A 25,272-nucleotide genomic window follows, 5' to 3' on the forward strand; every position below is an offset into this window, starting at 1 on the left:
GAAACCAGTTGCCCTATCAATTATTTGCTCAAATGCAAAATTTCCTGAAAGCTTCAAACTCCTGTTTGGACTCTGTTTTGGTATTTTACTAACACAAAGAAAACAACCAAATTTATGGTTTGGTATAGGGGATATTTGGGGCTTTCCAGGTGGCTCAGACCGTAAGGAATCTGCCTGCAGTGCCAGAGAGGAGGGTTCAATTCCTTGGTCAGGAAGATCCCCTGGAAGAAGGCATGGCAACCCGCTCCAGTATTCTTGCATGGAGAATCCCATGGACAGAAGAGCCTGGTGGGCTAGTCCACGGGGTCACAAAAAGTCAGACACGACTGAGCAACTGAACACACATGCACGCATAGGGGATATTACGATAAAATAATAGAAAAGACACAGGAGATCAGTCTTTGGTGGTTTTAATATACCAGCTCTAGCTATTTCATAAGTCAATAAAAAAGAAAAGCACTTTGAATTTCATTCTCCTTGTAAAAGCAAAGAAAGGTTAAGTAATGTTGAAGAGGTTTGAAGTGTGAGACGCCAGGCTCATGCTTGTTTATAGAAGAACACTAGCTACAGCTGAGAAAGGAGAAGTTCTGGAACTCTAGAATACATCACTGTAGAACATACTGTTCTGTTTAAATTTAGTTTTAAATTCAGTTTTAAAACTAGTTAAAATGCTCTCTCTTCAGCTGATTTTTTACTAATTTGTTTTCCAACATAAGAGATGCATAGACGGGTGAGTTTAAAAATACACTGAACAATATTTTATGAGTAAATGTCTACAATATGGCATGGGAACTACCAGAATGCTGCTCTAAGTACAGCAAAATTCCAAACCCTAAAATTTTCATTTTTCTTCTTGAACCAATTTTGAATACACCTTTGTTCTTACACAAAACTCTGATACACTAGATAGTAAACATGCTCCAATCCTGATGAGTATTAAACATTTTATTTAAAGATTTTAAAGTAAAATTTAAAAAAAGGTACACAAATACAGATTACATTAGACCAAGGCAGTATTCTACATGACAAAAATCAAAACAAAAAAAATTATTTTAAGTAAATGTACAGGTACTAAACAAGCATAATACCTGAAATCCTTTTCAGGCTCAGGCTGCATACACAGAAAATGATTCGACCACATACATGCTTATGTAAAATAAATTTTTTCTTAGAACACCAAAATTCCAACCATTCTGTCAACTGTCTTAGTCCCCTGGTGAGTATTTGAGACAACTTCTATGTAATATAAAAAGAACTGTCATGGCACATAAGGACTACAAAAAAACAAAATACAGTTAAAAACATATTTGTAATGCAATTCAGTATAAAATATACACAGTAAATCTTAGTTTAAAAAAAATTTAAAAAAAAAAAGGCCACCCTGAATAACGGTTAAAACCTCATCACAGAAAAATGTCTCATCATTTGTAACATTGATAGAAAACTGATAAATTTTTTTAGGAGATATCTAACTTGAAGTCAATTATTGAAAATTTATTTGAAATTGTAGATAAGATAGTAACTATCTAACCCTTCTCAAAATGTTTTATCATGAATACTCTTTCTAATATGTAACTAAGGACAAAATAAAAGTAACTAAAAAAACAAACCTGCTTCTCAAACTGAGGTCCCGAGACCCAACAGAATTCTAAGGTGGGTCCAACAATGTGCTTTTCATAACAAACTTACTAGGTGATTATTCCACATTCTAAAATTTGAGAACAAATGTCCTAAGGAAAATAGTACCATTTAAAAGCAAGATCATAAAGTATTTTCTGATATGTCAAAAATTTTTATAAATTTATGATTTGAAGTAAATACTGTTTTTTGTCCTAAAACAAGTTGCAGGTCTTAAGAGAAACATATATACTTCTTAAATAAACATGTGAACCATATAAACATTTCCTTTGAGGTTTCACTGCTTTCAGACTTATTCAAAGAAAAGAGAGTAGTACATGGACAGAAACTTTGGAAAAATTACATTTCAAATGAAATGTAGCAATCCCGTCAAAAAAGAGACAATTTATTAAATGCCTACATATACTAAGTCATTTTAAATTTAAGACTAGATATCTTTCCTAAAAGTTACATTTTACTAAGATTGGACATTTATAAGTAATTTAAATGATCATGCTTATTTTTAAGTCCCTTTTCATAAAAAAATATTTAAAAATAAACAACAGGACAATATCATTGGCATCACTTTAAATAATAATTGTTAAGCACTAATATTAAAAATAATCTGAAGAACTCTGCCCCTGATATGTATTCTACTCTGATTACATGTATTAGCTACTTCACTAAAACTCACTTAAGCAGTTGGAACTGTGATGAGTGTGGATGTGTGTGCACATCCTGAACATTTATTCATGTTTATTCTTTTTTTCCTGAATTTCATTGAAGGCTCCAAAACAGGATATGAAAGTATGGTTTGGGGAAAAAACAAGCATGGTTAAGACACTATTTGGAAGATAAATTATTTTCCTTTATACTGAATTACAAGGAAAAAATAGTATACATTCTGTGTCCACTGGATAATGGAGTGTTCTTACAAGTTTTTGGTAACAAGCTAGTGCTTCTTTATTATTTAGATCAAATCACAAAAAGAGACTGTGGGATTTACTTTCCAATAAAAAATAAATATTACCATTGCACTTTTTAAAGTGTTTTTAATTTTTTTTTTTTTTTTAATATACTGAGAAGTGTTCCACTTAACAGAAGTCTGGGTTCTCTGAACTACATTTATTAACATTCCAGTTACAGTTCCCACTGCAGGGACCAACTCAGAAGCTAACCCCTCACTATAAAAGAAATCACTTGAATCAGTTTTTCAAAGCCAGCCAGCTAATAATTTGGAATCTGGTTCTTAATAAAATGTGTCCATTCTCTTCCTCAGAAGACTCTGTATTCCTCAATTCTAAGCAACCAACATCTTGTATTATTAATAATTGTTGCCATAAAAATCAATAAATTAATCTTCTAAGGCAATGACAGAATTTGCAGCTGAATTTTTAAACATGAATAACTCAGAAAGTAACAGGTAATATAACAAGTTGTATTTTGAATTACTCTTTTATTCCAAAATTAAATACTTAAGTGACCTCATGAATATGACAAAAATCATAGGAGGTTTATGATATAACCCCACCATGTCCCTTAATGCAACAGAAACTCTTTTTAGTATTTCCTTTGCACAAAAAAGACAACTTTATTATTCATCAGTAGGTTGCTGGATTACCAGTGTAACTAAATTTTGACACGATTGTCTGGAAAGTAGTTTCATTTTTTTCGTAGTTAAACTGAGATGTAACCATTGACTTTTACAGCCAACAACAGAAGGTACTGAGTGTTTTTTCTGTAGGTGAAAAATATAAAATGGTTCATTGCATCGGACTGGTAACAAGTTTATCCATGCATTAAATGGCAACACAAGCAAAATGCACAGTTGAGCAGGGATGATCAGACGCATTCTTCTGCAGACATCAAGAGAGGATTAATGTACTCAAAACCTTCAAATTCAGACTGATCGATCTTCCTCACAATGTCACTGTTGAAAGAAAAATAATGTTCACCGTTAAGATTTGTTCGATTTTTTTTTTTACTTAAATGGTAAAATAAGATTAAAAATTAAAAATAAGGCTAATTTATAAATTATGGGGGGAAAATCTACAAGTTTTTAGATTAACCCCCAAACATTTTCTAGAAGAATCAGCAGTACTGAAAATCAGAAAAGACTTATAATCCCATGAGCAAGTTTGGAACCAAAAGGTAGTCCAAAACTGAAGACTGGGAATAAAAAAGGCACAAATAGTCACAATCTTAGGTAATCTTAATTTCTGACCTAAACAACATTCTTGCCTGGAAAATCCCATGGATGGAGGAGCCTGGTAGGCTGCAGTCCATGGGGTCGCTAAGAGTCGGGCACAACTGAACGACTTCACTTCCACTTTTCACTTTCATTCATTGGAGAAGGAAATGGCAACCCACTTCATATTCTTGCCTGGAGAATCCCAGGGACAGAAGAGCCTGGTGGGCTGCCGTCTATGGGGTCGCACAGAGTGGGACACAACTGAAGCGACTTAGCAGCAGCAAACAACATCATAATTATAGGTGAACACCCAGGGCTGAATCAGCATGCAATTTAGTGGACTGTATAGGCCATGGGGTCGCAAAGGGTCAGACACAATCGAGCGACTTTCACTTCAACAACCAGATGGAACATAGTGAAAAGAAAGCCCAGAAGTTAACCAAAACAAAAAAACCGGAGGAAGTACCCTGAAAGATCCAGAGGGCCACCACAGGGAGGCAGTGGGTCACAGGGAGCAGAGAGGCTGGCATTCTGCTACACTGGGCTTCTAGTTAAGTATACAAGACTATTACCATCAAATATTTAGTACTTAAATGCAACTATCATACTGCAGAGAACAAAGTTACACAGGATATGGCCCCTTCCTTCAAGAGGGAAGGTACTTCATATAACAAAACAGCACCTGCTGAGTCTCCTACACGACAAGCTAAGCCCTGCTCTAACCGCCGCTGCTGCTGCTGCTGCTAAGTCGCTTCAGTCGTGTCCAACTCTGTGCGACCCCATGGACTGCCGCCTACCAGGCTCCTCCGTCCATGGGATTTTCCAGGCAAGAGCACTGGAGTGGGGTGCCATTGCCTTCTCCGGCTCTAACCACTGCTGCTGCTAAGTCAGTTGTGTCCGACTCTGTGATCCCGTAGACGGCAGCCCACCAGGCTCCCCTGTCCCTGGGATTCTCCAAGCAAGAACACTGGAGTGGATTGCCATTGCCTTCTCCAGGCTCTAACCACAGTTCTAAAGAAAAAGGTGACTTCTACTTGGCAAAATCAAGAAAGGCAGCATCATTCCACAAACACTAACTGAATGGAATTATGAGAGACTATGGTAAGTCTGGGGAAAGGTCAGTAATTTATTAGAGTTGGAGCACAGGAATAGAAGGCAGAGGATGCTGGAAGGAAGGTAATGGCTAGCTCAAAGAAGCCAGTGATGTTAACACTAAAGAGGTCCATCTTGATCTATCAAAGGTCTGATTACATCTGAGGGAGCTCTGAAAGATGGGGAAGATTTCAACAGGTGAAAAGGATGAGGAATAGAGAGGAAATGTTAACAGCATGCTATCAGGGAATGGTGGGTAACTGAGCCTGATGAAAACACGGCGCTTATGTTATGGTGAGAGATATGGCTAGAAAGTCATGCTCGAGCAGATGATGGGAGACTAGTTACTCACCAAGGGGACAGATTTTACCTGCTAGGCAAGGTAGGAGTTTACTGAAGGAAACTGATGAAAGGAGTTGGTACTTTGTATGTACTGAATGGATTGCAAAGAAGGAGCCAATTAGAAATGACATAAGTGATGAAGTAAAGGAAAAAGAGATAAGAACTTGGCAGCTGAAGGTATTATACAGTTTGGTAAGGAAAAGTTGGAGTCAACAACCACTGACTCAGATAATTGAATCTGAATAAAGGAATACATGGTGGTACAATGAGCAGAAAAGGGTAAATAAAAACAAGGACCTGATTGTGAACAATTTACACTTCAGATGTTTGAGGTGCTTGTCTGACAAACTAGGAGAGATGTTTGAACTATTAAGGGGAAATGAAGCTCAGGGGAGATAAGAGGGAGGTGGCTCAGAGCTTTAGAAACCGTTGTTCATTTATTCTTTACAGCAACCTTGGGAAGTAGGCGATATGAGTAGACACAGACTCAGAGAAGTTATGTAACCCAGACCCAGGGTACCCTGTTGGTAAGAGGTGGTGAGGGGATTCAAATTTCCATCTTTTGATTAAATCCAGTGCTCCTTCTAATACACACTGCTGTGAGAAATGACAAAAGACACTATGCTAAGTACTACACATTCAAAAACAATCAAGGCTTACTGCCTACTAGTGTCTTTAGTCAACAATTATTTGCCAATTTAGCTGGGCGGCATTTAATAGCTGGTTTCCATGCTACGGGGCTGGCTGAAATCTCCAAGGTATAAACTGCATGTTGCAAAGAGAAGGCAGTCATGAATAGAATCATGGAGCATCCTAGTCTCAAGGGGACAGGGTAAATAAGATGACAAGTGGTTAAAGAGATAATGCAGAACCAGGATGGACAGCGCCAACTAAAGCAGGCCATCAGTGTCGGATGCTTTACAGACATCGGAGGAGGCGGGGCAGATCAAAAAGTGCTTTAAAATCTAGAAATTAAGAAGCCAATTCAACCTTTAAAAGCTTAAAGAGCAGGTTCAATTGTAAGAGATTAAAGTGCTGGCAGCAAGAAAGTGTCAGACAGTCAATGTTGATTACTTTGAAGGAATTTATTAGAGACAGTGCTTATTTACTTTTCTTTTACCATAAGCATCTATTAAGTATTTCTGAAAAAGCTTGAAGATGAAAAGAAGATGAGAGAAAAATGTGGTGGCTCAAAGAACTGGGGAAAATTACCATATTTGAGCATATTTATAAGCAGAGAGAAGAAGTTGGAAAAGAGAAATTAAGGAAGGTGAAGGAATGGGGATAACTGACACAATGAATCCTGGAGGAAATGAAGGAAACAGATTGAGCAAAGTGGGAGGCTACCCCATGCATAAGAGGGACAGCCTTCCAAGAAGCAGGAAGCAGCAAAAGTTTGGGACGAGTTAGAGAGCAATTCTGAGACGCACGGCGGTCTGGTGATGGCTGGAAATGGAGCAAGCTCACAGCAGGGAGGTCTCAACCCTGGCAGGCCACTCAAGGCAAGGTTAATCCACTTAGACTGATGGAGGCAGGGGGAGCACTGAAGGCTTCTAAAATGTAGAGAGAGTTTGGAACAGCTGCGGTGAGGAATGTGATGAGAACTAACCAGATGTTAAAGTAAAATGACTGCCAAGCAGAAAGGGCCTCCATGACATGACAGAATGAATCGGTTAACGACAGCTGAAGGATCAAATATCCCCAAGTTATTCTAAGCCATATCTTTCCAAGATACAAACACAAAAAGTATGTCAGATCACTGCTGCCTGGATCTGACACACTGATGTAATCTTTTTAAAAAGTAATTTGGTAATATATATCAAGAGCTTTAAAAACTTCAAACCCTTTGACCTAATTCCCCCTCTAGGAATCTATCTAAAGGTAATACTCAGGAACTCAGACCAAGATGGTCACTATCACAGTGGGAAGCAGTGCAGTGCAAAGAGCACAGGCCTTAGTCAGACTTGGGTGTGGATCCTGGCTCTGTCAACTCACAGCTGCATAACCTTGCTTAACCTCTCTGAGCCTCGGTTTCCTCGCCTGTAAAATGAAGAGGACGACGATGAGGTTTGTAAGACTGCTGTTGAGGATTAGAGACAATACATGTCAGCAAAGGAGAAAATGACAAGTACTGTTTTTATAACTGTATAATTCAAATGTCCTGTAACTGGATGATTAGATAAAATCAGATAATCTGATCATGGAACACTGTGTAGTTATTAAAATATGGGACTATCAAAGCACTTTAAAAATATTTCAGTCTACAGAAATACTTACTCATCATCAGGAGTGAGCTGGACAGGTTCATTAGTAAACTGAGAATCAAAGTTGTCCAAACCAAATTCCCCAGAAATATTTGGTTTAAACGGAGGTACCACCTGCTTTTGCTCCATCTAGAAGAGACATAATGGGTGACAGCTCAAGCCCACATTCTTAGAAAAATTCCACCTCTGTGCGTCTCCTCTGTCCTCAGGTATTTCCCAGTCTTATTAAAGTGAGTCCCTGGGCCTGGTTCTACAATATTCATATGATGGAAATAATTGACAAATCTGAACATTGATGCAGGTCCCAATACTACTACAACCTGCTCCATTAAATTCATATTCTAAGCTTTCACAGTTTTAAATGCTTTTTAAAAAGCACTTAGAATTTTGTTGTTTTCTGTCATTTAAAGTGATTTTAAAACAACAAAATTCTGTAAAGCAATTATCCTTCAATTAAAAAATAAATTTTTAAAAAAGCACTTTAAAGAGTGGTTTTAAGTTATGTAAGCTGTGATACACTGATTTTTCAATATTCTTTTACATTAATAAATTTTGACCCAAGAAAATAATGAAAACTAATATTGGAAGGACTGATGCTGAAGCTCCAATACTTAGGCCACCTGATGCCAAGAGCTGACTCATTGCAAAAGACTCTGATGCTGGGAAAGATTGAGGGCAAGAGAAGGGGACAACAGAGGATGAAATGATTGGGTGGCATCACCAACTTAATGGACATGAGTTTGAGCAAACTCTGGGAGACAGTGAAGGACAGGGAAGACTGGCGTGTTGCATTCCATGGGGTCACAAAGAGTTGGACAGGACTTAGCAACTGAACAACAACAATATATAAAATAATCAAAATGTACATACCATATCCCAATCAACATTTCGGAAGAATGGGTGTCCCTGAATATCAGCAAATCCTGTTTGTGGATGACAACCCAATCGTTCCTTTGGGTCCTATGGTGGAAATGTTTCAAGAGCTGGGTGAATACTCTGCTTCAGAATAAATCACCTTTGTGATCTGTGTTTTGTGTCTGTTATATGATACCTTTATATCTGAAATCAGAATGGTCTACCTTTCATTTCTAGAAAATATAACACTAGATAATCAAAGGAGTATCTGACGCTTGTGACAAGCAAGATTTCCTCACAGCGCCTCTCCAGCTATCCTTGTAACTCACGTGCAGAGATGTCACCACACCTTGCTAAAGAAAAATGGGAAGAAGACAAAGAGAGCAGCAGAAGTATTTGGGCAGCACCCAACTCTTTCTTTGACACGGGCTGGAGTGATACTCAAAACACACAAACCCTCGAACTTCACCAGTTTGTTTTTAGCTCAATTTAAAAGCCCTGTGTCCAATTATAGCAACAACCATAATTTGTGTACAACAACGATACAACCATTATCTGAATCACTGGACTGAGAAGCAGCCTGCAAATTATACAACTATTGTGAATGAGAACATGTACCCATTTTCCTCTGTGGCAAAAGGCATTCTGCTTTGCATACTGACACTTCTCACCTTCATTTTTCACTGTGTTTAAAACTAAGGTTTCCAGTTTAAATCTTTCCTCACATAAAATACTCATTTAAAACAAGCTTGAATTTATTTTATTAAAACTCATTATCTTATTTACCTCAGAAAATAAACACACATCAACCTACTTTCTAACCTACCATTTATTTTTAAACAAGATTTTTAAAGTAAGAGGTTGGAAAACCAGTTGGTGGTGTGGAAAGAAACCTACACATTTGGTGTTAGAGCGTTATGAATAAAAATAATTCAGAGTCGTAATTTTAGATCCTAAAACTTTTCTAGGGACTTCCCCGGTGGTCCAGTGCCTAAGACTCTGTGCTCCCAATGGAGGGGTCCTGGGATCAATCCCTGGTCAGGGAACTAAGAGCCTATATACTGTAACTAAGACCCAGTGCAAGCAATAAAATAAAGATATTAAAAAAAAAAAATCTTCTAGCCTATCAACTGCAACAAACAATGACAGAATGGTGTTTAGACTTTTTAAAGAGACAACATTTCAGCATTTTATTTTTTCTGAATAATTTCTAATTATAGGGTTGTGATAAGAGAATTTGCAGAGAACACTACTGTACCAAGTGCTCAATAAGTTAAAACATTCTATAATAATAATCTAAAGGAAACTGAAAAAATAGAGATGGAGGTACAATTGAGGCTATCCCCAAAGATGCAGTTCTTCTCTAATTGAGCACGTGGTGTTTTCTGTTTACATTAAAAACACCACACGCATGAGCCCACACACTCTGGAGCCTATGCTCCATAAGAGCAGCTCTGAGTGCCACAATCAGACACGAGTCCATGCACCACAGTGAAGACCCAGCGCAGCCAAAAAACAAAACAAAACAAACACCACACGTGATACAAAGCTAGGGGTAAACGATACTGGCAGAACGGAAAGGACGACGCATCTCAGGATCTCATTCTGCCAAGGCACCCTTTGGTGAAGAGACAAATTCCAGATCTAATGGAAAAATTATACACTTTGATGTTTTGGAATTTTATGTCGCCTGAAACTCTCCTTACCAGTGCCATTTGTATAGGGATAAATCACTAACGATTTTATATACAATTTATACCTTGTTGAGGAAACTCTTCAGCACACTTGCAGCTTTTACAGATAAAGAACGCGGTATGCGAATTTGTTTTTCCAAAATAACTAGAAAGATAAAATTTACAGCATTATTATAATTAACTTTTACAGGGTTTTCATCTTTATATTTCTACTATAAGATATTTAAGGCATTCCAGCAGAAAACAACAGACATTACAAACACTATCTAAGCATCTTGTGTACCTTCCCAGTCCTAGTCCTTTCCTTCCTACTCAGAGCCTCTACTCTGAACAGTTTTGATCACTACATGCGTAGGTTCTATTCTTTGACTACCTTACTGTGTCTGTTGCCTTATCTGTAAAATTGGAATAAAAAGAATACCTGATTCATAGGGGTGTTGCTGTTGTTTTCTATTTAGTTGCTAAGTCGTGTCCAACTTTTTTGAAACCCCATAGACTGCAGCCAGGCTCCTCTGTCCATGGGATTATTCAGGCAAGAATACTGGAGTGGGTTGCCATGCCCTCCTCCAGGGGGTCTTCCTGACCCAGGGATGGAACCTGCATCTCCTGCATTGGCAGGCAGATTCTTTACCACTGAGCCACCAAGGAAGCCCTGATAGGAGAGTTATAAGGTTTCAACAGGTTAGTGTCTGTAAAATGTGTGGCATGTATTACTATATTTGATTGTATTAGACTTTGCCAAATTATTTTCCAAAGTTGTCATGTCAGTTTTCACTCCATCCACCAGAGTTCCAGTTGCTTCATATCCTCACCAGCACTGTTATTAACCCTTACTCACACTGGTGTTGTCAGACTTTAAAATTTTTGCCAAATGTGTAGGTATGTGATGGAAGCCCATTAATTTTTAATGTGCACACCCCTGACTAAGGAGGTTAAAAGTGTTTCCAGATTTTTCACAGAAAGCTAGATTTCCTATTACATGAAATATCTATTCATTTTCTGTAATGGCCTTAGTCATTAAATGTAGAATTTCATGGCAATTTTTGCACTTCTTTGGATGGTGTGTTCGGGGTCCTTGTGCTTGTCTGCTTGTTTCTTTTCTGTTCAGTTCTTTGTATTTCCAACTGCGGAGCTTTTTCCTTGACCTTTTGATCCTTTTTATCTCCTTAGTACTCTGCTTTTTCCCATTATTGCTCTTGGATTTATGCATTCAGCATTGTGGTCCAGGTGAAAAGACTGCCCTCTCCGGCCACACAATTCCTTCCTCCAACCTCTGTGATGTACAATCTGAAGTCACCTCCTTATCGTTCCTGAGTATGAGAAGGTAACTGGCAATTGGGACCAAAAACTAAGCAATAGGAACGATAGATCAAAACAGCAAAAACAAACTCATGTGTTTAGGGGTATATTTTCCAGATTATTCTTCCTCTTTCTTACTAGAAAGTAATAACTATAGCTGTCTTCATTCATGCCTTAGGATGGGTTATTCACAGAGACTGTAAAATACTACAAATTACCTTGAAAAAGATAATCCTCTGTGTTTTGATCAGGGTTATCCGAGCTCCCAACAATATCAAATGGAGACCTTCCTGCCATCATCTCAAACATGAGTACTCCAAGAGCCCACCAGTCGACACTGAAACCTTCAAAATGAAATTTTAAAGCAATAAATTATCCATTCCACATTCTAAAATGTCAGTAATTTGAGATTAATTTTATTATATAATTAAAAAAAATAAACATAATGAAAAAGTAAACTTGAAATGCATTATCATGATCATGGCAGGCATTGAGGATTACAAGAACATTTCACTTATCAAAGAAGGGAGGTAACTAAACGATAACTTTAAAAAATAAAATATAGAAAATGAAACACGAGTTTCTCTTCCCAAATATGTTTGTTGGTTACACTAAGCTGCAGAGACCAATATGTCTATGCCAAGTTATACAATTATCCTGTACACTCTGTCCCATCAAATATGTTTATAATTACAGACTCAAGAGCCTGCCTCTAATACTTTGTTTTGAGGACATAATTAAATTATATTTGAAATAACCTTTCGTGGTGTGAAACTTGATCTTCTGCTACCTGATTAAAGATCCTGAAAGGACTTTGGAACCAGATTATAAACAGCTATCAGAATAGCCATCCTTCTTTACAACTGCTGAAATCAAAGGGCCAGAACCCAAAGGGCCAAATGTTTTCTTATGAAGGGCCAGAACCCAAAGGGCCAAATGTTCTCTTAGGATAAACACAACCTCTGGTTTCTGACAAGCAGGGAATCTTTCCTCCATCTTTCAGATTCCTGGGGGAAATACCCCAGGAAATCTGAACAATCTTACAGAAGTTTATGATTCTGAAATTACATGGTTGATTAAATCCCAACTCTGCCACTTTCCTGCTACATGACCTTGGGCAAGTTATTTAATTTTTTTGTCTACCAGTTTCCTTGTTTGTAAAATGTCAATTAATTGTGCTTATCTCATAGGATTATTAAAAGGATTAGATTAACTTAGTTAATATATGCAAACTGCTTAGCATAGTGCCAGTACTCTTAAGTGCTTGCCATATTCAAATTGGCATCCCCAAATACTATCAAAGTCCCACTGTTTCTGATTTCAGAATTTGGAGTTTTTAGTAGGTTTTAAGATGATCAAGAAAGTTTATGTTAATAAGCTCAGTACTGAAATACTCTAGTATACTATAATGCAATTGGTATCACATCTAACCACCCTTCCATCACATGGCCAAAATACCACCAAATTATTACCATAATCTTCTCCTCTTAAGATTTCAGGAGCGATGTAATTAGGAGTACCACAGAAAGTGCTAGTTGTATCTCCTGGCCGTAATCCTTCCTTTTATTTAAAAAAAAAAAAGGAAGAAAATAATAAGATGCAATATTTGTTTTAAATTAACCTCTTTTATTTCATTTTCATATAAGGTTAGCCTCTATAGGTAGTATATTGAGCTTAAATAAAATATCACTAGCACAGCTGCTTTTATTATTAAAACCACAGGTTGCTACTAAATACCTTAAAGAAAACTTGACCTCATTAGATATGGTAGAATTCAATTAAGATGAAAACGGCATTTAAAATAATTTATATTCAAGTAAAATTATAATATAAAAATGTAAATTACATGAGTCAAAGGAAGCATATTTTATGAAGAAAAGCTTTTAAATCCCACTTCCTAACACAACCATGAAGCATTATGTTGTTTCCCTTCTGGTCATTTCTCCTAAGTCACATATTTATTGGTTTTGTATTTTAATAGCTACAGGGTAGAGGAAATTAAGGTAGAACACACTGACGTGTACAAATAGAACAACTACACAACAACAAATGGAACAATCACCAAGAAGCTAAAAGAAACGAGTATGCAGCTAACAATACAGCCTCAAAATGCAACTAGTAAAAATGGGCAAAATAATTAAGAGGATTTCAGAGTCCCTGCCATCGTCTGAATGTTGATGTGCCCCCGACACTCACATGCTGCCAACCTATGTGACAGCACTGGGAGGTGGGGCCTCTGGGGAGGTGATTCGGTCATGAGGTTGGAGCCCCATGATGGGCTTCATGTTCTTATAAGAGAAAGAGAGCTAGCTCTCTGTCTGTCTCCTCACCATGTGAGGATACAATGCGAAGATAGTCATCTGCAAACCAGGAAGGGTACCTTCAGACACCAAATCTTCCAGAACCTTGATCGTGGACTTCTGTCTCCAGAACCATAAGAAATAAATGTTTGTTGTTTAAGCCACCTAACCTATGGTACCCTGTTATAGCAGCCCAGACTGATAGTACAATCCCCAATCATGACAGGTGATTTTTAAAACATCTATATAAAAAAAAAAGAAAGAAAGAAAGATTATACAGACAAAAAATTAGTAAGCAGAGGGAGATCTGAACAAAAGCTAAAGTTTAAAATATGTATAGTATATACACATATAGAATATATATATATGTGTGTGTGTGCGTGTGTGTGTGGGAAAAGGAGGGAGACAGAGACTTCTTGCATGCAAAATAGAGATTGCTAAGCTGCTAAGTCACTTCAGTCGTGTCCGACTCTGTGCGATCCCGTAGACGGCAGCCCACCAGGCTCCCCTGTCCCTGGGATTCTCCAGGCAAGAACACTAGAGTGGGTTGCCATTTCCTTCTCCAATGCATGAAAGTGAAAAGTGAAAGTGAAGTTGCTCAGTCGAGTCCGACTCTTAGCGACTCCATGGACTGCAGCCTACCAGGCTCCTCCGTCCATGGGATTTTCCAGGCAAGAGTACTGGAATGGGGTGCCAATTACATATGCTTTTTAAAGTACATTTGGGATACTGACCAAATACAAGGCATAAAGGCAATTTCAACATATTTCAAAGCACCATTATCATTCAGACTATTCTCTGATTAAAAGAAAATTAAATAAGAAATCAACAATAGAAAGACAATCTACCCAAACAGCCAAAACAATTTTGAGAAAAAAGAACAAAGCTAGGGGAATCATGTTACCTGACTTCAGATTATACTACAAAGCTAACGTAATGAACAGTGTGGTACTGGCTCAAAAACAGGCATATAAATCAATGGAACAGAAATAGAAAGTCCAGAAATAAACCAAGCATTTATGGTTAATTATTCTATGACAAAGGAAAGAATATGCAATGGAGAAAAGATAGTTTCTTCAATTAGTGGTTTTGGGAAAACTGGACAGCTGTATGTAAAAGAATAAAACTAGAACATTTTATCCTACCATACACAAAAATAAAATAAAAACAGATTAAAGACCTAAATTTTAAGACTAGAAACCACAAAACTCCCAAAAGAAAACACAGGCAGAACATGCTTTGCTATATACTGTACCAATATGTATATTTTTTTATCTGTCTCCTAAGCCAAAGAAAACAAAAGCAAAAATAAACAAATGGGACCTAATCAAACTTAAAGGTTTTGCACAGAAAGGAAACCATTTATAAAATACTACTAGAATACTGCTGCTGCTGCTAAGTCCCTTCAGTCGTGTCCGACTCTGTGCGACCCCATAGACGGCAGCTCACCAGGCTCCCCCGTCCCTGGGATTCTCCTACTCAGCCACAAAAATGAATGCGATTTTGCCATAAACAACAACATGTATGGACTTGGAAGCTTCTATGTTTAGTGAAATAAGTCAGACAGAGAAACAAATACTGTATGCTATCACTTATATGTGGAATTTTTAAAATAAAACTAATGAATATAATAAGACAACAAAACAGACTCATAGATACAGAGAGTAAGCGAGTGGCTACCAGTGGTGTGAGTGAAGTAGCAAAGTAGAGGTAGGGGATTAAGGGGTACAAACTACCATGTATAAAATAAATAAACTACAAGGATACATTGTACAGCACAGGGGATACAGTCCACATTTTATAACTATAAATGGAGTACAATCTGTAAAAACTGTGAATCACGATGTACAGTTAAAATATATAATACTGTAAATCAACCACATCTCAATTAAAATGAAAAACAATAAAAGTCTAAATACAAACTGAATAATACTAAATATACAATTAAACATCTGCTTTGTTTTTACTTTGTAAGTATGTAATTTCCTATGTAATTACAGATTTCCTATTATTAATAACTACAAAATTCAACTCAACATATGTACCTAGAATTTAACCATTTCCCTATTGTTAAATTACATGGTACAAAATTCCAAACAAAAAGAGGGAGAAAATACAGACTCAAAATCAAGTCTTCTTCCCATTCCTGTCTGACATATCCAGTTTCAGCTTCTTAGAGACAACCACTGTTATATGAGGTTCTTATGAATTCCTGCAGAGATATTCCTGGTATGGGGTATGTATTTTTCTTCAGATTTTATACTATTATATATAATATGAATATAAATATCTAGAAGAAATACTTAGTAATATATATTGTGACTGCAAGGGTTTTTTATGATCCCTAACAGGGGTATATATGTTATTTTTATATATAGGCATACCATGGAGATACTGCAGTTTGGTTTCAGATCCCAACAATAAAGTAGATATCACAATAAATTGAGTCACATGAATATTTTTGATTTTCCAGTACACGTAAAAATTATGCGTACACTACACTGTAATCCATTAAATGTGCAACAGCATCATGTCTGAAAACAAAATGCATACCTTAACTAAAAGATACTTTAAACACAATATTGTAAATCAAATATATTTCAATAAAATTTTTTTAAAAACTTCATTGCTAAAAAATGTTAACCATCATCTGACAACACAGGGTTGCCATAACCTTCAATCTGTAAAAAACACAGTATCTGTGCAGCACGGTAAAACAAGGCATGCCCTACAAAGAAATATGAATGGGATTTAAGATGTTTTGTATTAATGGCAATGGCTTGACATACAGTGATGGTTTATGACATGCACTTGCAGGGTAAGAGTCAGAGGCAAGGGATGTAGTCTGTTAACCTGTAAAAGAGCTGTACTAAATCATTCAGCTTTGGACTGGATATCTGAATATACGTCTATCAGCCAAATTACTTACAGCATAAAACAGATATTATTATGAAATCCCCCTGCTGATAAAAAATAGTTGGAGGCACATCAATTTATAAAATAGCTAAAGTTTTCAGTCAATAAAAAAATCAATATTCATAAAATATTTCAAACTCTGAAGATGTTAATTGTAGTTTTCATATGCCTCCAGTCATCATTATTCTCTGCATTCCTTATATAAAAGCATCTAGTGAGAAACTGAAGAAATTAAATTAAATAAACCTAAAGAAAGCATTTCTAGAAAAACTATGGAAAAAATCTTAGTGTTTTAGATTTCTCAAAGAATAATTATAAAGATGAGAAATTCATCTAATATTTGCCTAAGGTCAGACTTTAGGCAAGTTTAAATACTGACTCTTAAGTCATAAGATAGGAACATTACAATTTCCAGGGGACTTTTTTCCCACAAGCTTTAATATTGAGTGTAAATGTATTAGGTTGGAAAAGAGACAAAGTACTGTTGGTAAGGTCTCTGAACACAAGTTCAAATTCTGGGATCGCTTCCTACTAATAACATTAAACAACTCCTGGAGAAGGAGGCAGAAAAGGAGGTAAGTGGAACAACCAATTTGAAGAATTACTGAAAAAAAAAAAAAAAACCTCTAGAAGATTTATCAAAGATCTTGATTAAATTGATTGAGGATCTCTGAAAAGAATGAGAGTATGTAACAAACCAGTATTATTTCTCATTAAGAGTAAGAAAAGATCAAGTAATAAGTTTTCTTTAATATCTTCTAGGCAAAACAGGATGCTCAAGTTTCTTTGAATAAAAGAGTCAGGCTGGGATTTCCCTGGGTAGTCCAGTGGTTAAAAATCCACCTGCCAATGTAGGGCACACAGGTTCAATCCCTGGTCTGGGAGGATTCTACATGCCACTGGGCAACTGAGCCCCTGCAACACAATTACCCAGCCCAGGCGCCTAGAGCCTGTGCTCCAGAAGAGAAACCACTGCAATGAGAAGCCCGAGCACTGCAACTGGAGAGTAGCTCCCGCTCACCGCAACTACAGAAAGCCTGCGTGCAGCAACAAAGACCCAGTGCAGCCAAAAATAGATTTTAAAAAATTTATTAAAAAAAAAAAAGAAGCAGGCCCTAGAGGCACTTCCCTTAGGTGAATGGGGAAAAGCAGTTAACACATTCACATTCACAGGCTTGCTACCACATTTACCGTGTGAGGAAAATTCTGTCTAGGTTATTTTGACAAGGAGAGTAGTCCCCTACACATTTTCTGAAAAAAGACTGGACCTTTAAATGAAACACTGTTACAAAATGAATAAAACACTCAGAAATAAAGGACATGTCCTGAGAATAACTAAAATTCGTAAGTTTGCTCTATTGTACTTTATGTCAGATATTTAAATATGAAAAAATGTTAGATTCCCTGGGAAAATCTTGAGTGCATTATAAAGAGTCACAATCAAAAGGCAAAAACTTGGAAGATGATATGCAAGCTGTTGTGCTAAAGTCTGGGATTGCAGATAGTCTTTACCTACAGATTTTATTTAATAGTAGCACGACTTTCAAGATAAAAAAATACAGACAATAAAAAGAAATGAACTTTTACAGCACATGTAACTTCATAGAAATTGTGGAATTTCATAAATGGATAGGAGATCAGTACAACTGTCTCTGTTTAGGATACTTTTTGCCATTTTAGCACAAAGTAGCAACTATTTCCCCAGTTTTGACTGTAAAATTATTTGACCAAAACAATTTCCTGAGCTGTTGAGATCTTCTCAATAACTAGAAACTTCCCTCACCTTACACATGCCATAGTCAGTGAGTTTAATGTGTCCTTCAGAGTCCAGCAACACGTTGTCCAATTTCAAATCTCTATAAATTATCCCTCGTTCATGAAGATAATTTAATGCTAGACTGATTTCTGCAGAGTAAAATCTAAAATAAAATGAAAAATTAACTCATTTGATTCAAGTTTTTAAATCATGGTAAGTTTCTAGAGGAAGGTATTTAAATCCTACTTCCATCTGCAAACCAGAACATCAAAATCATGTCAAAAGATTTTTTTCCTCCCAATGTTTTTAGGAATAATACCAAAACACAAATTGAGGCGCCACTTTAAAATAGCTGAGCCCCAAACACAATTATAAAAGTTCCAGTCTAAATTAAACCCATACTTTTCATAAAGTTTAATTTGAAAGTCTCAAACAGGGATTCCTAATCTGGGTCCTTGGATGGACTTCAGAATGTCCACACTCCTACAACTGGATACAAAGTTGTATGGATATCTTTTATAGTTTCCACAGTTTTCATCACTTCTCTAAGGGACAAATGACCTTCCAAAAGGCTAAGAACCACTGATTGGTCAAAAATGGAAAGAATACTGAAAGCTGACCACTCAAATAATAAAACCCACACCAAAATTCTAAAAAATGAGTTAAATTATTCTATAACAGGAAGACATTTTCAGAACTGCCACCAACTCAATGGTGATAGGAAAATTTTTGACCTGAATAAAGCTGCTTTGGTGAGTATTATGGTGATCATGTTTGGAGATGTGTAATACACACCTTCTAGCTACGTAATTCTAAAAACAAGGAACTTGAGCCCTTATCCTGTATCTGGTTCCTACAAAAGCAAAGATGGTTTAAAACCAGAATGGGCACTTTAATAAAATAAAAACTAGGCTACATTCCCTTAGTCCAACGGAACAAACAAGGAACAAATACTGGCTATATCCACAATTCAAAATATCATCTGTGGCTTTGCTATGAAGGGTGACCATTTGTCAAAGCTGAAATAAATAATGAACATACAGTAAATTAAACAACAAGATAGATTAATACACTTTACACCTTCCTATAAAATTGAAGGTTATTAACTCTTTTTGATAAGAAATATCAATGAATAGCAAGATTTCCACTAAATAAGTTATTTTTTTAAAATGAGTCTCCAACCTTTGTTAAATACACATGCAAACTCACTTGCTTCCTTTTGGCATTACTCTCGTGAAGTGCAGAAGGGTAGAATTATTTCTAATTATGAGTAAAAAACAAAACAAAATACGGCACTGACGGATTAAACTTCTTATCCAAGGCCATGATCCTTCCCCACCAAAGTCCTAGAGAAACTATTTACTATCTTGTATAATAATATCAAATTAAGGGCACTAAACAAATGATATTTAATACTCTTTTCTCTTATTAATCAACATATATGGAATCAAAGGGGGGAATGCCAAAGGCAGAATACTTCAGAAACTATAACTATGGAAGAACAGTCAGAATTACATCATAGTTAAGAGGAATTGTTTCATTACGCTCAAGTATATATGAACAATAACCTTTATTCTATTTTTTATTTCATTTTATTGTCTGTGCTGTGAGGCATGCCAGAGGGATCTTAGTTCCCTGAGAGGGACTGAACCCATGTCCCCAGCATTGAGGGCACAGAGTCTTAACCACTGGACCACCAGGGAAGTCCCAACAATCATCTTCTAACAAAAAACTGTCAGAGATCACTGCATACATAATAAGATTAATATGTATTTATAAATTCATTAATTATTTCAGTGGCTGATACTGAATAGACAAAATATTTGAAAATAATTGAGCTTAGTAGACTAAAGGTTTCCCCTTGAATACTGTTTATACCTCTCAACTGCTTATAATTATATTATTAAATATGTAATATATAATGCTATATATGTAATATTACAATATAAATTAACTTTTAGCTCAGCCTCTACATGACTTACAGAGAATTAGTTGGAATCAAAATAAATGATTTATCTACTGTTTTGAACCACCGACATACAAAAAGTCCCAGAACTACTCCTACCAAAATCCAACACACAGAAACAATAAACACAAAACTTACCTGGCATGCTCTTCAGGAAGTTTTCTTTGTCGTTGCATATGAAACATTAAATCTCCTCCATTAACATACTCTATAACAAAGAACAATCTAAAACACAGGAGAGAACACATGAAACCAAGACCCAAAATAAGGCTGTGTCACTTCTGCAGTTTAAACACTAGAGACCAGTCACAGTTCAGAGAGCCTTCTACAAGATAAACCCGTAACAAACATTCCAGGAATTTGGTGGAAACAAAGGGTGACTGGAGGAGAAATCACAGAAGATACAAGAAAGCAAACCAAAGATAATAATTCTGTAACTTGCTACTTTCATTCTCAAGTAGTACCACTTGCGATCCTGAACTCTCACTCCCACCCCAATTTTAGAATGTGCCATGTAAGTCATTTCCAATTGTCATTTAAAGTGAAAGAAGTTAGGATTTACCACCTAATTAAACTCTAGGAAATTTTAAGTCCTAAAACTAGAATTTTGGCGATATTTAAAAGGTTGGATATCTACTTTCTCCTGCCATAATTCTGACTTTTTTTTGGTGTAAAGCAATTTCCTCGGAGAAGGCGATGGCACCCCACTCCAGTACTCTTGCTTAGAAAATCCCATGGACGGAGGAGCCTGGTAGGCTGCAGTCCATGGGGTCGCGAAGAGTCGGACAGGACTGAGCGACTTCACTTTCGCTTTTCACTTTTATGCATTGGAGGAGATGGCAACCCACTCCAGTGTTCTTGCCTGGAGAATCCCAGGGACGGCGGAGCCTGGTGGGCTGCCATCTATGGAGTCACACACAGTCAGACACGACTGAGGCGACGTAGCAGCAGCAGCAGGTAATTTCCTAATGCTGATCCAACAGGAGTTGCAGGCAATTATAAACACAGTACTGTTGTGTTTCCAGGTGATTTCCACTTCAGGAATTACTGTAAAAAGGGTTCTTACTGTATAATATACCAAAATGTTCTTATTGTGTCAAACCCAGGAATCATTCCATTATCTTTCAACCTTACCTGCTTTCTGTCTGAAAGCAAGAATGCAGCCCAACAAGAAAAGGATGATTGGATGCCTGTTCAAAAACATGTTTCTCTGTCTGTACCCAGTCAATATCCTATTTTAAAATATGAAAGAAATTTATGTCAAACTAGAATGACAGTATCAAAACTATGACAAATTTGTTCTTAGTAATTCTATTACCATAAATGCAATTACTAATTAGGCTAAACATCAAAAGCATTGATAATCATGAAATAATAATTTATATACAAAGAGAAACTACTACCCAGCAAATCTTTCAATATTATTAAAGAGTCTAGCAAACTTTTACAAAGCTCAAGTACTTTCCCTTGATAATAATATGGTTTGATGTTTATTTTTTTTTAAACCTAATAATCATCAGACAACTTTAAATATATATTTTAAGCAGTCTGAAGCATGTATTTAGAAAAGCAGACTAAAACAATAAGGCACAAACATTGACATCTTTTCTGATATCATATGCTTAAGCCAATGTAATAGTTTAGAGGTAATAAAACATCATTGTGCTTACCTCATCATCATTGACAAGCTCTTTTTTCACAACTTTCATTGCATAAATACGATCTGTTTTTTTTAATCGTACCAACAGTACTTTAGCATAACTTCCTCTTCCTATTACTCGGAGCAAATCAAAATCCTGAAGACCTAAACTGGAAGAAGCTTTGCCACTTTCCCTGGTGTTCATTGCCTGTTGAGAACATTTATATCAAAGAGCTATACCTGAAGTATTTTGCATAACACAATATACTTCTAACACCTAGATACACCTGTAAGATTTTTAAATATTTTCTGATTTAAATTCTTAATTATTTTCTTACATCAACACAAATGATACAATCATACTACTTAAGAGATAGGATAAATTCATGAGTTGAGGTCAGAGGGGTGGTGTTTGGAATGGAGAAGAAGCTGAAACCTGGGAAACTTTAAAAGCTGTCTTTAAAAGAATCTGATAACTTTGGGGTATGGAGGCAATGAAGATACAAGCATTAAAAAAAAAAAAAAATGACACTAACTTTGGTGACCAGGAGATTGGAGGTATCACTGACAGAAAAAGAAAGTGTGAGCACAGGATAAGATTGGCAGTTGATGAGATAATGAGCTCAGTTTTTCACACTAAAGTTAGAAGTTACAGTGAGAAGTTACTCATCAAGATGAGTCTGCTAGGAGCTTAATGTATGAAAGCTGAGTTAAAACTACAGGCAGAAAGCAAGCATGAGGCAGCTCAGCTAATGTAAAACATTCTTATTTACACAATATCAAGGCTCCTTTGGAATGACAATCAGCCCTGTAAATCATTCAGAACCAGAAACTTAGGCTTCTGATTCTTCACAAAGATGACTAAAGATAATCTTTTATTAGATGCCTGCAAAATTCTCAGCATACAACCAACAGATGTACCCATGAGAATTAAGTGTGAATTCTCTGAAGTGAAGAGTATAAACAAAAGCAAGGAGCAACTTTTCAGAAGGATAAACTAGTAAGCACCAATGGGGGTGGGGGTGGGGAAGTATTATGAAAACTGAAGGAGAATGATGATTCAAAAGAAAATGTAGAAATAATAATCTGACTTGGGAAACAAGGATAAATAAACAGGAGTGAAAGAAACCAGATTAGGGCAGATTAAGAATGCAGAAAATGGTTAAAAAGATAAAGCAATGTATAGACTAAGTATGGTTAATAGGAAACCATAAAAGAGAATCAAATGGAGTGAAGATAACAGTTTCTTCACATAAACAATAAGTCTGAATGAAATGACAGAAGCCAAAAACAGTGGAAAGTCACCTTTTAAAGGGCCTAAACCCCCCTCACCCCCAATGTTCTACAATCTTAAAGCCTATAAAATAGCCTTCAAAATGAAAGTGAAAGAAACACATTTTCAGACAAACAAAAACTAACGAAATCCATCACTAGTTGTTCTCACTAAAGGAAACACTGAGTTTTTCAGGAAAAAGATGATCTCATATGGAAGCAGACACACAGGAAGGACACAGAACAAAAGAATAAGATGTGGATAAACCAAAGTAAGGACTGACTGTTCAAAAACACTAACAAGCACATGCAGAATTTTAAAATAGGACAGAAAAAGCACTAAAGGCAAGAAGTGAGCATGAGTGAATTTAAAGTGCCCTAAGGTCCTTGCATATCCTGGAAAATGGTAAACAATTATTAATAATCTGTATTGAATTTAAGTAAGTTAAGGGTGTAAGATGCAATCCCTAGAACAATCAGTAATAAAACAGCAAAAGAATGTCAAACAAACTAAAAGAGATACAAGAAACTGGGATAGGAGACTAAACAGGTAACCAACAGATGTGCTTCAAAACAGTACAGGAGTGAGGGAAGTGAAAGTCGCTCAGTCGTTTCCGACTCTTTGCAACCCCATGGACTACAGCCTGCCAGGCGCCTCTGTCCATGAAATTCTCCAGGCCAGAATGCTGCAGTGGGCAGCTGTTTCCTTCTCCAGGGGATCTTCCCAACCCAGGGATCAAACCCAGGTTTCCCATATTACAGGCAGATTCTTTACTGTCTGAGCCACCAGAGAAGCCCAAGAATACTGGAATGGGTTGCCATTCCCTTCTTCAGGGGATCTTCCTGACCCAGGATTGAACCTGGGTATCCTGCATTTCAGGCAGATTCTTGACCATCTAAGCCAAAGGGACTGAGAGAAGCTGGTAGACAAAACATGTACAGACAATTGTTTTAACTGGGTAATGGACACAGGGGGTTGTTATAGTATTCTGTTTACTTTTATTGATACTTGACATTTTCCATAATAAAAAGGTAACCCAGAGTAAAACATAATACACTTATCAAACAATGGAAAGAGAAAAGGAGGAAGCAGTATACTAGTTTGGGTGCTAGTGGTAAAGAACCTGCCTGCCAATGCACGAGATGTAAGACATGGGTTCGATCCCTAGGTGGGGAAGATCCCCTGGAGGAGGGGCATGGCACCCCACTCCAGTATTCTTGCCTGGAGACTCTCAAGGACAGAGGAGCCAGGTGGGCTACAGTTCATAGGGTCGCAAAGAGCCAGACACAACTGATGCGACTTAGCACAGCACAACACAGTATACTAGTTTAAACCTTTCGTGGCCAGAAGTATATAAAGTTGAAAAACCTGAAAAAGAAAGGGATAAACACATTGTGGACACAACTAGAAAAGATTAAAAAAGGTTGTTTCTCAGAAGTCAAAGTGGGAGTGAAACGTGTGAGGCATGCTAAATCTTACCATAAGCTTTTTTTAAAAAATTGGTTATCATTTTAATTCAACATTTTAAATTAAACTGTTTAAAAAACTGATAAACTGTTTAACAATCAGAAAAAAAGATGGGCAGTTAAGATGTTTAATTATTTATACTTTAAATAAACCAGTAGTCCATAAAATGGAAGGATCGAGATTTTTAAACAATACTACCAAATATTTTGAAACACCATTCTTAAGTACATTATAATTTTTAGATTATGCTACCTTAAAATGAAAATAAGTTATCCCACCACACCAGACTATTTAATTTAAATGATTTTAGTAATTTAATTAACAAATTCAATCAGAATAAAACTCTAGAATCATTAAAAATCATCCCTGTATTTTTCCAGTATGACCTAAAATTTAAGCAAGTCAATCTGTCATGGTTTTAAACTGTCATGTGTTATTAAAAAGCTGATGACATAATTTACCATAAGACTAATTATCTTACCTCCTTTTCTTCACCAACTTGGTCCAAACTCTCATGACTTGAAGGATTATATGGAATTACTAAAAACCCAATCCCAAACATTTAAAAAAAAAAAAAAGAAAAACACAGTACACATTAACT

General features: G+C 36.4%; 1 protein-coding gene across 4 annotated transcripts in view; it reads right to left on the minus strand.

Moving 5' to 3' along the window:
• Window positions 1–932: 932 nt before the first annotated feature.
• The window catches only part of PRKCI (protein kinase C iota), a 71,270-nt gene continuing 46,930 nt past the window's right edge, over window positions 933–25,272 (minus strand). For 3 of the 4 annotated variants that reach the window (XM_055569094.1, XM_055569092.1, XM_055569095.1), the window contains 11 exons: window positions 25,153–25,211; window positions 21,963–22,139; window positions 21,427–21,524; window positions 20,431–20,517; window positions 18,354–18,489; window positions 12,827–12,914; window positions 11,573–11,698; window positions 10,121–10,200; window positions 8,377–8,466; window positions 7,520–7,635; window positions 933–3,547 (listed from right to left, as the gene is read on the minus strand). In XM_055569094.1, the coding sequence (XP_055425069.1) occupies window positions 3,460–3,547; window positions 7,520–7,635; window positions 8,377–8,466; window positions 10,121–10,200; window positions 11,573–11,698; window positions 12,827–12,914; window positions 18,354–18,489; window positions 20,431–20,517; window positions 21,427–21,524; window positions 21,963–22,139; window positions 25,153–25,211 (1,145 nt within the window). In that variant the 3' untranslated portion in view covers window positions 933–3,459. Of the gene's footprint in view, window positions 3,548–7,519; window positions 7,636–8,376; window positions 8,467–10,120; window positions 10,201–11,572; window positions 11,699–12,826; window positions 12,915–18,353; window positions 18,490–20,430; window positions 20,518–21,426; window positions 21,525–21,962; window positions 22,140–22,467; window positions 22,609–25,152; window positions 25,212–25,272 lie in introns of those variants that run through there. The other variant, XM_055569096.1, reaches the window with a different exon arrangement.

This window comes from Bubalus kerabau, chromosome 2 (genome assembly GCF_029407905.1).
Source record: "Bubalus kerabau isolate K-KA32 ecotype Philippines breed swamp buffalo chromosome 2, PCC_UOA_SB_1v2, whole genome shotgun sequence".
NCBI classification, from domain to species: Eukaryota; Metazoa; Chordata; class Mammalia; order Artiodactyla; family Bovidae; genus Bubalus; species Bubalus kerabau.